Source organism: Leucoraja erinacea, chromosome 3, assembly GCF_028641065.1.
Source record: "Leucoraja erinacea ecotype New England chromosome 3, Leri_hhj_1, whole genome shotgun sequence".
NCBI classification, from domain to species: domain Eukaryota; kingdom Metazoa; phylum Chordata; class Chondrichthyes; order Rajiformes; family Rajidae; genus Leucoraja; species Leucoraja erinaceus.
The window spans coordinates 12124831-12139987 of record NC_073379.1 but is presented as its reverse complement, the minus strand read 5'-3'; the positions used below and the strand labels follow the sequence as shown (position 1 = coordinate 12139987).

At 46.9% G+C, this 15157-nt stretch overlaps 1 protein-coding gene across 3 annotated transcripts in view; it reads left to right on the top strand.

The window, feature by feature from the left end:
* The first annotated feature begins 647 nt into the window (after window positions 1–647).
* The window catches only part of LOC129695285 (uncharacterized), a 36019-nt gene continuing 21509 nt past the window's right edge, over window positions 648–15157 (top strand). For 2 of the 3 annotated variants that reach the window (XM_055632090.1, XM_055632088.1), the window contains exons 1-2: window positions 649–4041; window positions 12390–12773. In XM_055632090.1, coding sequence (XP_055488065.1) covers window positions 3981–4041; window positions 12390–12773 — 445 coding nt within the window. In that variant the 5' untranslated portion in view covers window positions 649–3980. Of the gene's footprint in view, window positions 4042–12389; window positions 12774–15157 lie in introns of all 3 variants that reach the window. The other variant, XM_055632087.1, reaches the window with a different exon arrangement.

The window sequence follows — 15157 nt, the reverse complement described above, 5'->3', positions numbered from 1 at the left end:
TGCACTCTGGTCCTAGACTCTCCCACGAATGGAAACATCCTGTCCACATCAATATCAGCAAAGGGGCTGTCCCACTGTACGAGTTCATTCAAGAGCTCTCCCGAGTTTAAAAAAAAACCAAACTTGTGGTAAGCACGTAGAATGTACGTAGCGGGTACGTCGGAGCTCGGGGACGTCTCTTAGCGGCGTGTGACGCTAACGGCAGGTACTCGGGAAACGCGGTAAGCTCGCGAAGACTCGTGAAGATTTTTCAAATGCCCACGAGAGCCTCGAGTACTTACGGCCATTACCGTAATTCTCCGAGTTCGAATCAGGGCAAACTCGGGAGAACTCTTGAATTACCTCGTACAGTGGGACAGGCCCTTATGTGTCGTGCTGACGACAAGGAATCAGAGGGGAAGTGCAACTAGAGACAACGATTAAAAAATATTTGCTGCGTTGTATAGGGGAAGACAACTATTCTTTGTAAGCTTATAAATAGAAAAGGGTAGGATATGACAGCAGAGGCCTCAACCAGGACAAAAAGAGGACATTGTTAAGTCGCTGGTCATGTTCAGCAGCTTGTAACAGTGAAGGGCCTGTCCCACTTTCACCACCTAATTCACGACCTTTTTTACTCGTGGTTATTTTGCATCAGGCTAGAAAACACACTCTGACCTACTCGATGCCACGAGTACCTACGACTAGCATCACGGCCTGCTATGACCTACCTACGACCTCCTACGACATTGTGACGACCATGCTGCAAGTATGAGGCACACCTAGAGTATTGTGTGCAGTTTTGTTCCCCTAATTTGAGGAAGGGCATTCTTGCTATTGAGGGAGTGCAGCGTAGGTTTACAAGGTTAATTCCCGGGATGGCGGGACAGTCATGTGCTGAGAGACTGGGGCAGCTGGGCTTGTACACTCTGGAGTTTAGAAGGATGAGAGGATATCTCATTGAAACATATAAGATTGTTAAGCGTTTGGACACGCTAGAGGCAGGAAACATGTTCCCGATGTTGGGGGAGTCCAGAACCAGGGGCCACAGTTTAAGAATAAGGAGTAAGCCATTTAGAACGGAGACGAGGAAATACTTTTTCTCACAGAGAGTGGTGAGTCTGTGGAATTCTCTGCCTCGGAGGGCGGTGGAGGCAGGTTCTCTGGATGCTTTCATGAGAGAGCTAGATAGGGCTCTTAAAAATAGCGGAGTCAGGGGATATGGGGAGAAGGCAGGAACAGGGTACTGATTGGTGATGATCAGCCTTGATCACATTGAATAGTGGTGCTGGCTTGAAGGGCCAAATGGCCTCCTCCTGCACCTATTGCCTATTGTCTATTGTCTATTGAGACCCTTCTTCAGATTGTTTTTTGTAGTATTGTGGATTGTTACTTTTACACTTAGTATGGCTGCATGGTAACTCAAATATCACTGAACTTTAATTGGTGCATGTGACAATAAATTTGAACTCGAACTTGAACGAACTTGCCTTACTAACTACTTGTTGGATCTGCCTGTCCCTAGTAAGAAATCTCGAGGGGATTTGAAGATTAAAGATTTTGCCCAGAAGGTGGTTAACTCTGGTACTCAGAGAGAGAAACAGATACTCTCACTATGGTTCAGAGTACGTTAAACAACATGGTTTAGAAGGCTTCACTTTAGGTTTAAGGTTATTATTGTCACGTGTATAGTGAAAAACTGTGTTTTGCATGCTATCTAATCAGATAACACTACACATAAATACAACCAAGTCAAACTCCAGTACAATAGGTAGAGCAAAGGGGAAGATACAGAGTGCAGAATATAGTTCTCAGCATTATAGCGCATCAGTTCCAGAGACAAAGTCCAATGTCCGCAATGGGGTAGAGGTGAATCGGACAGCACCCTAGCTTATGGAAGGACCGTTCAGAAGCCTGATAACAGAGGGGAAGAAGCTGTTCCCGAGTCTGGTGGTGCGCGCTTTCAAGCTTCTGCTATGGCTTCTGTTATCATAGATAGTAACGCAATTAATATATTAGTGTTGGTATATTAATGTTAACTGGGCTTGAGTCACAGGAAGAGGTTGGATAGGCCAGGACTTGTTGCTTCACATTTAGTTTAGTTTATTGCTGGGCCCATTGCCATTTGTGGTTTATATCAACGATTTGGTTGGCAACACAGTGTGAATATCAAGTTTGCAGATCACACTAAAGTGGGTATTTGTAGACGGCGAAGATGGTTAATGGAGTTTAATGCAGTGGTCTTGTCTTTTGAGGAAGTCAAACTTGCAGAACCTAAACAGTGAATGGCATGGAGCTGTGGGGGGTGTTGTAGAGCAGAGGGATCTAGGAGTGTAGGGACATGGTTCCCTTGAAAGTGGCAGCACTGATAGATGGTTAAGGAAGGTCTCGGCACGTTGGCTTTCATCAGTTGATATTGAGTATAGAAGTTGGAAGATCGGGTTACTGTTGTATAATAGACAATAGACAATAAATAGGTGCAGGATTAGGCCATTCGGCCCTTCGAGCCAGCACCACCATTCAATGTAATCTTGGCTGATCATCCCCAATCAGTACCCTGTTCCTGCCTTGTCCCCATATCCCCTGACTCCGCTATCTTTAAGAGCCCTATCTAGCTCTCTCTTGAAAGCATCCAGAGAACCTGCCTCCACCGCCCTCTGGGGCAGAGAATTCCACAGACTCACCACTCTCTGTGAGAAAAAGTGTTTCCTCGTCTCCATTCCAAATGGCTTACTACTTATTATTAAACTGTGGCCCCTGGTTCTGGACTCCCCCAACAACAGGAACATGTTTCCTGCCTCTAGTGTGTCCAAACCCTTATATGATTCAATGAGATTCCCTCTCATCCTTCTAAACTCCAGCGTGTGCAAGCCCAGCTGCTCCATTCTCTCAGCATATGACAGTCCCACCATCCTGGGAATTAACCTTGTAAACCTACGCTGCACTCCCTCAATAGCAAGAATGTCCTTCCTCAAATTAAGGGACCAAAACTGCACACAATACTCCAGGTGTTGTCTCACTAGGGCTCTGTACAACTGCAGAAAGACCTCTTTGCTCCGATATTCGATTTCTCTTGTTATAAAGGCCAACATGCCATTCGCATTCTTCACTGCCTGCTGTAAGAAGTTGGTGAGGCTGCATTTGGAGTATTGTGTTCGGTTTTGGTCACCCTGCCGCAGGAACAATGTGGTTTAGCTGGAAAGAGTGCAGAGACGGTTTACAAGGATGTTGCCGGGACTTGAGGGTTTGAGCTATAGGGAGGGGTTGGGCAGGCTAGGGCTTTATACCTTGGAGTGCAGGAGACTGCAAGGTGATCTTCTAGAGGTGCATTTGATGATGAAGGGAATAGATGGGGTGAATGCACAGAGTCTTTTACCCAGAATAGGAGCATCAAGAATTAAAGATGAGAGGGGAAAGATTTAATCGGAACCCTGAGAGGGGCAACTTTTTCACACAGTTGGAACGAGCTGCCAGAGAAGGAAGTTGAGGCAGGTATGTTAACGACTCTATGGACAGCCACATGGATGAGAAAAGTTTAGCGGAATAAGGGCCAGATGGGACTAAAATCATAGAGTGTGGAATCAGGCCCTTCGGCCCAATTTTCCCATGCTGTCCAACATTCCCCATCTACACTAGTCCCACCTGCCTGGATTTGGCCCATGTCCCTCTAAACCTTCCCTATCCAAGTACCTGCCCAAATGCTTATTAAACGTTGCAGTTGTACCTGCCTCCACTACCTCTGCTGTATGAGCCTTTGACTCTCTATTTAACCCCTTAGAGTGCCCTGTAATATACAGTTTTGCCTTTTCAATAAGCACCCCGACTTTGTCTCCCACGGTTACAGTACTCTCTCAGCTCACTATGAAATGACTTCTGGCAGTCCACAACTAGTTTCCGAGGGCTTAAAGGGAAATGAAGAAACACTTCGAGCGACTTCTGCATTTCAGTGTCAAGAAGTTCACAGCAGTGGGTGAAGTGGACACCACACTGAAGTGTTGGCGATGTGGTCTCTCCGGGTTTTTCTCTGCACCGTCCTGCTCTCCGTCTCAGTCCACGGTTACAGTAAGTGTTTTCTCTTGACCTGATATCTCCCCTTGTTGTCGCCACCGGGCTCAGGAACAGGGTGGCACGCTGGTGCAGCGGGTAGAGCCACTGCCTCACAGTCCCCGGTTAAATCCTGACGTCGGGTGCTCTCTCTGCGTGAAGTTTGAATGCTTTTCCCTGCGACTGCTTGGGTTTTCTCCGGGTGCTCTGGTTTCCTTCCACATCCCCACGACGTGTGTGTTTGTAAGTTAATTAGCCCTGTAATTTGTCCCTGGTTTGTAGGGACTGGATGAGAAAGTGGAATAACATAGAACCAGAGTGAACGGGTGGTCGATGGTTAGCATGGACTTAGTGGGCTGAAGTGCCTGAATCCATGTTGTATCTCTAAAATTAAAGCAGGCTATCACTCAGTACATCAACAACACCCCGTACGATATGTAACTCTGTGGTTAGTAGTTCCTACAATAACTTTAGGGCGTGGTAGAGTTGCTGCCTTACAGCGCCAGAGACCCGGGTTTGATCCTGACCTTGGGTGCTGTCGATATGGAGTTTGCACGTTCTCCCCGTGACCACAACGTGCTTCCTCCGGATGCTCCGGTTTCCTCCCACACACCAAAGATGCGTGGGTTTTGTACATTAATTGGCCTTCTGTAAATTGTCCCTAGTGTGTATGGTAGAAGAGTCTATGGGTGATCACTGGTCCCCATGAACTTGGTTGGCCGAATGGCCTGTCTACGTCCTGTTTCTCTAAACTAAACTCCTCTGAAACCGCTCCCGCTCAGCAGAAGGTGCAGAAGCTTGAAAGCGAGCACCATCAGACTCTGTACTCTGTTATCAGGCTTCTGAACGGTCCTTCCATAAGCTAGGGTGCTGTCCGATTCACCTCTACCCCATTGCGGACATTGGACTTTGTCTCTGGAACTGATGCTCTGCGATGCTGAGAACTATATTCTGCACTCTGTATCTTCCCCTTTGCTCTACCTATTGTACTGGAGTTTGCCTTGATTGTATTTATGTGTGGTATTATCTGATCTCATTGGATAGCGTGCAAACAGATCTTTTCACTGTACCTTGGTACACGTGACAAGTATAAGCCCAGAGATACCAATAGGCTGCTCCGGAAGGGTTAGATCACATGGGATCCTAGGGGAGGTAGCTGAATGGTTAGAAAATTGGCTTTGTTGTTTGTCATCGATATCAATGATTTGGACTGATTGGGGATGATCAGCCATGATCACTTTGAATGGTGGTGCTGGCTCGAAGGACCGAATGGCCTACCCCTGCACCTATTGTCTATATTGGATGAGAACGCACAAGGCACCATTAGCAAGTTTGTAGATGACACAACATTGGTGGCATTGTAGATTGTGAAGGTGATTGTCAGAAATTACAGCTGGATCTTCATCGATTGGGCGAGTGGGCTGAGGAATAGTTGATGGAATTTCAGATTCAGATTCAGATTCAACTTTAATTGTCATTGTCAGTGTACAGTACAGAGACAACGAAATGCAGTTAGCATCTCTGTGGAAGAGCGACATAGAATATAATTTCAATAAATAATCTATTTACATGCATACAGTCATTGTGTTTTTCCTGTGGGAGAGTGTCGGGGGGGGGGGGGGGGGGGGGGGGGGGGTTGAGGTGGCGGGGTGATTGGCCGTCACCGAGGTACGTTGTTGAGTAGAGTGACAGCCGCAGGGAAGAAGCTGTTCCTGGACCTGCTGGTCCGGCAACGGAGACACCTGTAGCGCCTCCCGGATGGTAGGAGGGTAAACAGTTCATGGTTGGGGTGAGAGCAGTCCTTGGCGATGCTGAGCGCCCTCCGCAGACAACGCTTGCTCTGGACAGACTCAATGGAGGGGAGCGAGGAACCGGTGATGCGTTGGGCTGTTTTCACCACCCTCTGCAGTGCTTTCCGGTCGGAGACAGAGCAGTTGCCATACCATACTGTGATACAGTTGGTAAGGATGCTCATCGCTGGTGCAGCGGTAGAAGTTCACCAGAATCTGGGGAGACAGATGGACCTTCGTCAGTCTCCTCAGGAAGAAGAGACGCTGGTGAGCCTTCTTGACTAATGTTGAGGTATTGTGGGTCCAAGAGAGGTCATCGGAGATGTTGACCCCAGAAACCTGAAGCTGGAAACGCGTTCCACCTCCGTTCCGTTGATGTGGATGGGGGTGTGCGTGCCGCCCCTAGACTTCCTGAAATCTACAATGAGCTCCTTGGTCTCCGTGGAGTTAAGGGCCAGGTTGTTGTCAGCGCACCATGCTGCTAGGAGCTGGACCTCCTTCCTATAGGCCAACTCATCGTTGTTGCTGATGAGGCCAATCACCGTTGTATCATCTGCATACTTGATGATGGTGTTAGTACCATGTACAGGTGTGCAGTCGTAGGTGACGAAGGAGTAGAGGAGGGGGCTCAGCACACAGTCCTGTGGAACGCCAGTGTTCAGGGTGAGGGTTGAAGAGGTGTGCTTGTCTAACCTCACAGACTGGGGTCTGTTGGTTAGAAAGTCCAGTATCCATTTGCAGAGGGAGGGGTCGATGCCCAGGTTACCGAGGTTGGTGATCAGTTTAGAGGGTATAATGGTGTTGAATGCTGAGCTGTAATCGATGAACAGCATTCTTACGTAAGTGTCTCTGTTGTCGAGGTGGGAGAGGGCGGAGTGAAGTGCCGTTGAGATGGCATCCTCCGTACTCCTGATCTTGCGGTAGGCAAACTGATAGGGATCCAGTGTGGGGGGTAGGCAGCTTTTGAGGTGTGCCAGGACCAGCCTCTCGAAGCACTTGGTGATGATGGGGGTAAGTGCAACTGCGCGGAAGTCGTTGAGACTTGCCGCAGTGGAGTTTTTTGGCCCCGGCACGATGGAGGTGGTTTTAAGGCACGTGAGGACAACTGCTTGGGCAAGTGACAGGTTGAAGATGTCAGTCCAGACGTCTGTCAGCTGCGCAGCACAGGCCCTGAGGACGCGCCCGGGGATGCCGTCAGGGCCAGCAGCTTTACGTGCATTAGTCCTATATTAGTCCAATATAGCTAAGTAGCCACTAACAAGCCTCTACTTTGGTCACGTACACGTCGTAGAGGATTTAATAGTTCCTTGCGGATAAGAAAGAGGCTCTTGGCAGGTTGGCCTTCATCACATTTTGGTAGAACTAACAAAGGCAGGACCTGCACAGTGAACGGTTTAGAGTGTTGTGTTCGGGGAAAGTTGTTTGGGGTGGAAAATGATGTTGCCAGGTTTCCAGATGGCCAGGACTCGAGGGGCTGAGCTATAGGGGGAGGTTGGCATCATGTTCAGCACAGATATTGTCGGCCGGAGCTAGATGACTGCATTGGGAAATCTAAACATTAGACTCAAGGATCTGCAGTTACTGGTTTACCAAGATGGACACAGAGTGCTGGAGTAACCCAGTGGATCAGGCAGCGTTTTCTCACCTCAGTCCTAAATGACCTCCCCTTTATTCTAAGACTGTGGCCCCTGGTTCTGGACTCGCCCAACATTGAGAACATTTTTCCTGCATCTAGCTTGTCCAGTCCTTTTATAATTTTATATGTTTCTATAAGTATCCCCTCCTACAAGTCAAGTCAAGAGAGTTTATTGTCACGTGTCCCAAATAGGACAAATAAATTCTTGCATTGCTGCAGCACAACAGGATATTGTAGTCATAAATACAGAACAGATCAGTGTGTCCATATAAAATAGAATATATCTAGACACACATCAGTAAACAGATAAAGTGCAATAGGCTGTTATAGTTCATAGTTTGTTTGAAGTTGAGTTTAATAATCTGATGGCTGTGGGGAAGTAGCTATTCCTGAACCTGGATGTTGCAGATTTCAGGCTCCTGTACCTTCTACCCGATGGCAGCGGGGAGATGAGTGTGTGGCCAGGATGGTGTGGGTCCTTGATGATGTTGGCAGCCTTTTTGAGGCAGCGACTGCAATAGATCCCCTCGATGGTAGGGAGGTCAGAACTGATGATGTGAACCGGGCAGTGTTTACAACTCTTTGCAGCCTTTTCCGCTCCTGGACGCTCAGGTTGCCGAACCAAGCCACGATGCAACTGGTCAACATGCTCTCTACTGTGCACCTGTAGAAGTTTCGAGAGAGTCCTCCTTGACATACCGACTCTCCGTAATCTTCTCAGGAAGTAGAGGCATGATCATACAATACATGAATACAATTAAGCCATACACAAGTACAAAGAGCAAAATACCAGTGCAGAATATATTGCAGTTACAGAGAAAAATTACAGCTTTACAGTTACAGAGCAAAAGTGGCAAGGTCTGCAATGTGGTAGGTTGGAAGATCAAAACTACGCTCTATCAAGGAAGGGTCCCTCAGTAGTTTGGGACTAGAGGGGAAGAAGCTGTTCCTGAGTCTGGTGGTGCGCGCTTTCAAGCTTCTGTACCTTCTGCCGGACGGGAGTGGGGAGAAGGGGGAATGACCGGGGTGGGACAGGGACAAGTCTTTGATTATGTTGATGGTGGGGAGTGTGGTCTGTGTGGTGGACTACATTCACAACTGTGCGATTTCTTGCGATCCTCCTTTTCCCAACCCTTGCTGTGATGCAACTGGACAGTGTGCTCTCTACCGTGCATCTGTTGAAGTTTGTAAGGGGCACTGGAGACACGCTGAATAGCTTTAGTCTCCTCAAGATGTAGAGGCTTGGTGTGGCTACTTAGCCATATTGTTGATGTGTGTTTAGACCAGGACAGATTATGGTTGATATTTACAGTTGGGAACAAATCTCCTGATACATACTGTGGTTTGTACTCCACCAAGTTCCCTGTGGTCACTCACCAGCAAGACTACAATTACACCAGTTAAAGGACACTTAGACAGAGGCGTGGATAGGAAAGGTTGGGGTGGTGTGGAGGGGGGGGGGATATGGGCCAAATGCAGGTTAATGGGATAACGACGGGACATCAGGCAACTGAACCGTCCTCTCACCAACTAAAGAGCAGTCCTGACCTCCCATCTACCTCATTGGAGATCCTCAGACTATCTTTAAGGGCTTGTCCTACTGCATGAGGTAATTCAAGAGCTCTCCCGAGTATAAAATAATTCAAACTCGTGGTAAGTATGTAGAATGTACGTAGCTGGTACGTCGGTGCTCAGGACGTCTCTTGGCGACTCGTAACGCTAATGGCAGGTACTCGGGAAACGGGGTAAACTCGTGAAGTTTTTTCAACAGTGTGAAAAATGTCCACGAGAGCCCCGAGTACCTACGAACGGCCATTACTGTAATTCTCCGAGTTTGAATCAAGGAAAACTCGGCAGAACTTTTGAATTACCTCGTACAGTGGGACAGCCCCTTTAATCTGACCACTGACTTATCTTGCACTAAATGTTATTTCCTTTATCCTTCATCTGTACACAGTGGACGGCTCGATTGTAATCATGTACAGTCCATCTGCTGACTGGATAGCACGCAACAAAAATGATTTTCACTGTACATCGGTACACGTGACAATAAATTAAACTAAAAGTTCAGATAGAGTTCTTGACTGGCAAGCACAAGTTGGGCTGAAGGGCGGGGGGATACTGAATACAATAAGCAATTGGCTCAACAATTGACACAGAGTGCTGGAGTAACTCAGTGAGTCAGGCAGAATCTCTGGAGAACATGGGGAGGTGATGTTTTTCAGGTCGTAACCCTTCTCCAGACTGTTTCTTACATTAAAGAGTCGTGCTGACACATATATGAAGGCTAGAGAGGAGGAAGCAATGTGGAAAAAAATTCTCAGAAATCAAGAACCACTGGTATTACAGCTGCCCTTCCCCTGTCACCGTTCTGGAAGGAACTTTTGAACCCAGCACAACCACTGATGTAAACCTCGCAACACTCTAGATGCCACGGTCTTAGAACATACCTGGTAGAACAGTATAGCACAAACACGGCCCTTCACCCCACAATACCTGGGCCAAACAGGATGCCAAGACCATATTTAGACTTTAAACATACAGCACAGAAATAGTCCCTTTGGCCACCGAGTCCGTGTTGGCCTGCGATCACCCCGTACATTAGTTCTATCCTACACACCAGGGACAATTTTCAATTTTACCAAAGCCAATTAACCTGCCAAACACCTTTGGATGTGTGGGAGGAAACCGGAGCACCCGGATAAAACCCACGCAGTCACAGGGAGAAAATAAATACTCCGTATGGACAGTCGGGATCGAACCAGGGTCCCTGGCGCTGTGAGACCCCCCCAGCTACTCGCAGTCTGAATCAACAATTTGGTTCAACATAATTTCCAAGGTTGCGCAAGGTACTAAACCAGACATGACTTTGGGCACAGACACAAAGTGCTGGGGTAATTCAGCGGATTAGGGAGCATCTCTGGAGAAAAGGAATGGGGAATGCTTTGGGTTGGGACCTGACTGTGTGCATTGGTATCGGTTTATTATTGACACAAGTATGGAGATCATACTCTACATGTTTTGGTCACTGTCGTGGCGGTGTTTACAATTTTCCAAAGTTCAACCTTCGATAGCCACTAATTTGTCGGGGAATGATTAGAAAAGTAGTCTCACGCACTCCACGACACATTTGAAACAGCAAAGATGAATCTACCAGAAGAAGTCTCTTGATTCATTGCTTCTTGATTGTGGTAATACAAAACAATAACTCATCATTTTCCATTCTTAATCTTCATTTCATTCATGTTATATAAATCATAAAAAGTTCTTGTGAAAGTACATTGTCTGACTACATATATATATGTCCCAATCATACGAATATGTGATTAGTGTATAAATGTAAATAATTTGGTGTACACATGGAAATAGGTGTTTATAGCTGCTAAATTTGTATTAGATAATCATAAGCTGTTAAATATGGGGAATTAATAAGCTTTGGCTTCTTCCTGCTCCTTTTCGGACACATACAATTCATTTATTTATAAATATTGTTTAAGATATTTTATAAATATTCTTATTTTGGCTTTTTTGTTTTTTGTTTGCTGTTTCATACTTGCTTTTTATTTTTTAGTCTGTTCTGTTCGAAATAAAGGATTTATTATTATTATTATTATTATTATTATTATTATTATTATTATTATTATTATTATTATATGCTCGTGGTCATGGTAGAAAACTGTTTCATCCCATGGCCCGACATCAAACTAAAACTACTCATCTGAGAGTCCTCTAGCCAAAACAACACCCCAGACTACATATAAAATCCCACCCACATTAACACAGGCAGATAATAACTAAAGGTAACTGGACACGACTATAATAAACTTACTTAAGCTTAATGGCTCCAACAGTCACCATATTATGGGAAAGATGTTGTCAAGTTCGAAAGGATGCAGAGAAGATTCTCAAGTATATTGCCAGGACTCAAGGGTCTGAGCTTCAGGGAGAGGTTGGGCAGACTAGGACTTTATTTCAATGGAGCGCAGGAGGATCTTATAGATGTGTACAAGATCATGAGATGAATAGATAGGAGTCTTTTAGGGGAATCAGAGAACCAGAGGACATAGGTTTAAGGTGAGGGGGGGGGGGGGGGGGGGGACGATTTAACAGGTACCTGAGGGGAAACTATTTACACAATAGGTGGGTGCAAGGCACGAGCTGCTGGAGGAGTTAGTTGAGGCGTGTACTATCATAATGTTTAAGAGCCACTTGTCAGGGTACATGGATAGGATAGGTTTAGAGGGAAATGGTCCAAACGTGGGCAGATGGGACTTATGTAGATGGGACATGTTGGTCGGCACGAGCAATTTGGGCCGTAGGGCCTGTTTCCACGGTGTCTGATTCTATGATTACAGTCAAGCCACACACATGTACAACAGGTAGTCCAAAGAGAACAAAGTAAACAGGGTAGAGTATCGTGTTTTAACTACAAAAAAAGTGCAGATTAAAAAAAGTGCATGGGTACAACATGGTAGGTTGGAAGATCAGGAATTTATCCTTAGCAAATGAGGGGATCGTTCAGTAGTCTGATAACAGAGGGGAAGAAGCTGTCCCTGAGTCTGGTGGTCCGTGTTTTCAAGGGTCGGGACCCTTCTTCACTTGCCAGGCTTTGCCAAGCCCCCAATTCCCTCTATCAACTTTCTCCTCCTCCTCCAGCCGACTGCCTTCTGTCTGAAGATGGGCCCCAACCTAAATGTCTCCTCTTCATTGCCTCTGCAGATGGTGCCTGACCTGCTGAGTTCCTTCCTCTGGGACTTTGTTGCTGGCTGTAACCCACTCCCCTGCGTTGATGTGTAAATCAGTGCCACCGACAACTGGTGATGGCGTAGTGCCACTTGTGTCTCCAGTCCAAGCGCAGCGTGGCTCTGGAACCTGTGTATCTTCCCCTGTTCTAATATTCACCTCTCTCTCTCCATCTCTCTCTCTCCCTCTCTCTCCAGACATTTCGGCTGCGAATTGGACAATATTCGGTGCTGATGAGGTATCTGCCGTGGAAGGGGCCTCCGCTGTGTTGCCGTGTAGATTCACCCACCCACCCACTGATCGCAACCTCACCGGCTCCGTGCTGTGGCACAACAAGTTGCCACCATGGCCTCCCAACCTTGTGTTTAACTGCACATATCCCAGTCACGGCCCCTTCCGATGCGATGAAGTGACACAGGAGGCCGGAAGTCGGTTCAAATTCGTGGGGAACCTCAGAGAGGGAGATGCCTCGATAATGGTGGAGCCACTGAGACGGGTGGACAGGGATAAGTACCGGTGCCGCGTGGACCTCAATGTTGGGAGTTTTCAATCTCTGATTCCAACGCAGCTGACTGTGGAAGGTGAGACCAACGTTCAGAGACTGTCGCTGCATCTTGTACAGTGTCATGGAGTTATACAGAATGGAAACAGGCCCTTCAGCCCAACTCTTCCATGCTGACCCATCTACACTAGACCGATTTATCCACTATTTGACCCACATCCCTTTAATCCTTTTGTATCCATGTCCCTGTCCAAATGTCTTTTAAATATTGTGATAGTCCCTACCTCAACTACCTCTTCTGACAGCTTGTTCTATACACCCACTACCCTCTGTACCTTGAAGATTGAATACTCTAACCAAGTAGCCCTTGCATCCCCTCACTCGCCATCCCTCCCCCACCCAAGTCGTACCACCTTCAAAGACGTCTTGTGTCTATCTTCAGTGTAAACCAGCATCAAGAACTGCAGATGCTGGTTTACACTGCAGATAGACATAAATTGCTGAAGCAACTCAGCGGGAATGGCAGCATCTCTGGAGAGAAGGAATGGGTGACGTTCTTGGGTCGAGACACTTCTTCAGACAGAGTCAGGGGAGAGGGAGACACAAAGATAATGAAGTGTAAGGTGTGGAAAGGAGACATCAAATGGGATGAGTTCAAGGAAAATGTAAAATAGAGCATTGTTAGCTAGAAGAAGGTGCCAAAGTGCCAAAAGTCTTTTTGACCACCTAATCTACCTGCGACTCGACCTTCAATTTTCAATTCAATTCAACTTTAATGTCATCGTACAAATACAAGTATGAGTACAACGAAATGCAGTTTTGCGTCGGTCCGTAGTAGTTGTACATAAGGAAAAAAAAAAAATAGAAAGAGAGAAGATACAGAATAATCAAAAAATACAGAATAATTAAACAATGGGGACGGAGGGACCAGAGAAATCTATCGGCGGGACTCCGAGTTCCGCAATGTGATTGTGTTGTTGTAGAAGCTGTTCCTCATCCTACTAGTACGTGACCTGAGGCTCCTGTGCCGCCTCCCTGATGGGAGGAGGGCAAACAGTCCATGGTTGGGGTGTGAGGGGTCTTTGATGATCTTCCCAGCCCATCTCAGACACCGTTTTCGGTGGAGGGCATCCATGGCAGGGAGCGGGGCACCGATGATGTGCTGCGCAGTTTTCACCACCTGTTGTAGTGCCTTCCTGTCCGCAGCAGTGCAGCTGCTGTACCATACCGTGAAGCAGGTGGTCAGGATACTCTCTATGGTACAGCGGTAAAAGTTGGTCAGGATCCGGGGGGACAGGTGGGCTTTCTTGAGCCTCCTCAGGAAGTAAAGGCGCTGCTGTGCCTTTTTGATCAGCTTGGAGGTGTTGAGGGACCAGGACAAATCCTCCGAGATATGTACTCCGAGGAATTTATAGCTGGAGACGCGCTCCACCTCAGTCCCGTTTATATGGATGGGGGTATGACTGCCTCCTCTGGTCTGCCTGAAGTCAAGGAACCATGCACCTACACCCCTAGATCTCTCTACTCCACAACACTCCACAGAGGCCTACCATTCACTGTGTAGGTCCTGCCCTTGTTAGGCTTTGCAAAATGCAATACCTCACATTTCTGTGTGCTGGAAGACTGAATCGTGACTAATGTTCCTTTATTTGGAAAGGGCTGCAAGGAAAAGCCTGCGAACTACAGTCCAATGAGCTTCACATCTTTGGTAGGCAAGTTACTGGAGAGTATTCTGAGGGATAAGATATGTACTTGGATAGACAGGGACTGATTAAGGAGAGTCAGCATGGTTTTGTACGTGGGAGATTGTGTCTCACAAATCTGAGTGAGTTTTTTGGAGAGGCAACCAACAAGGCCAAATCCGTAAATGTTGTCTCAGTGGACATCAGCAAGTCATTTAATAAGGCTCCGCATGGTAGGCTGCTCTGGAAGGTTAGATCGCATGGGATCCAAGAAGAGATAGCTGAATGGATAGAAAATTGGCTTCATGGAAGGAAGCAGAGGGTGATGGTGGAAGGTTGCTTTTCAGACAGGAGGCCTGTGACTAGTGGTGTGTCTTGGGGATCAGCGCTGTTGCTATTTGTGGTTTATATCAATGATTTGGATGAGAATGTGCAAGGCATGATTAGCAAGTTTGCAGACGACACAAAAGTGGGTGGTATTGTAGACAGTTTAGATGGTTGTCAAAAATTGCAGCAGGATCTTGATCAATCGGCAGGTGGGCTGAGGAATGGTTGATGGCGTTTATTATGAAGAAGTGCGAGGTGAAGTGTTTTAGATCTAACCCGGGCAGGATCTACACAGTGAATAGCAGGGAACTGGGAAGAGTGTTGTAGAGCAGAGGGATCTAGGAGTGCAGGTACACAGTTCCTTGAAAGTTTGTCACAGGTAGATAGGGTGACATATTGGCCTTCGTCAGTCCGAGTATTGAGTATGGAAGTTGGGATGTTATCTTACAATTGT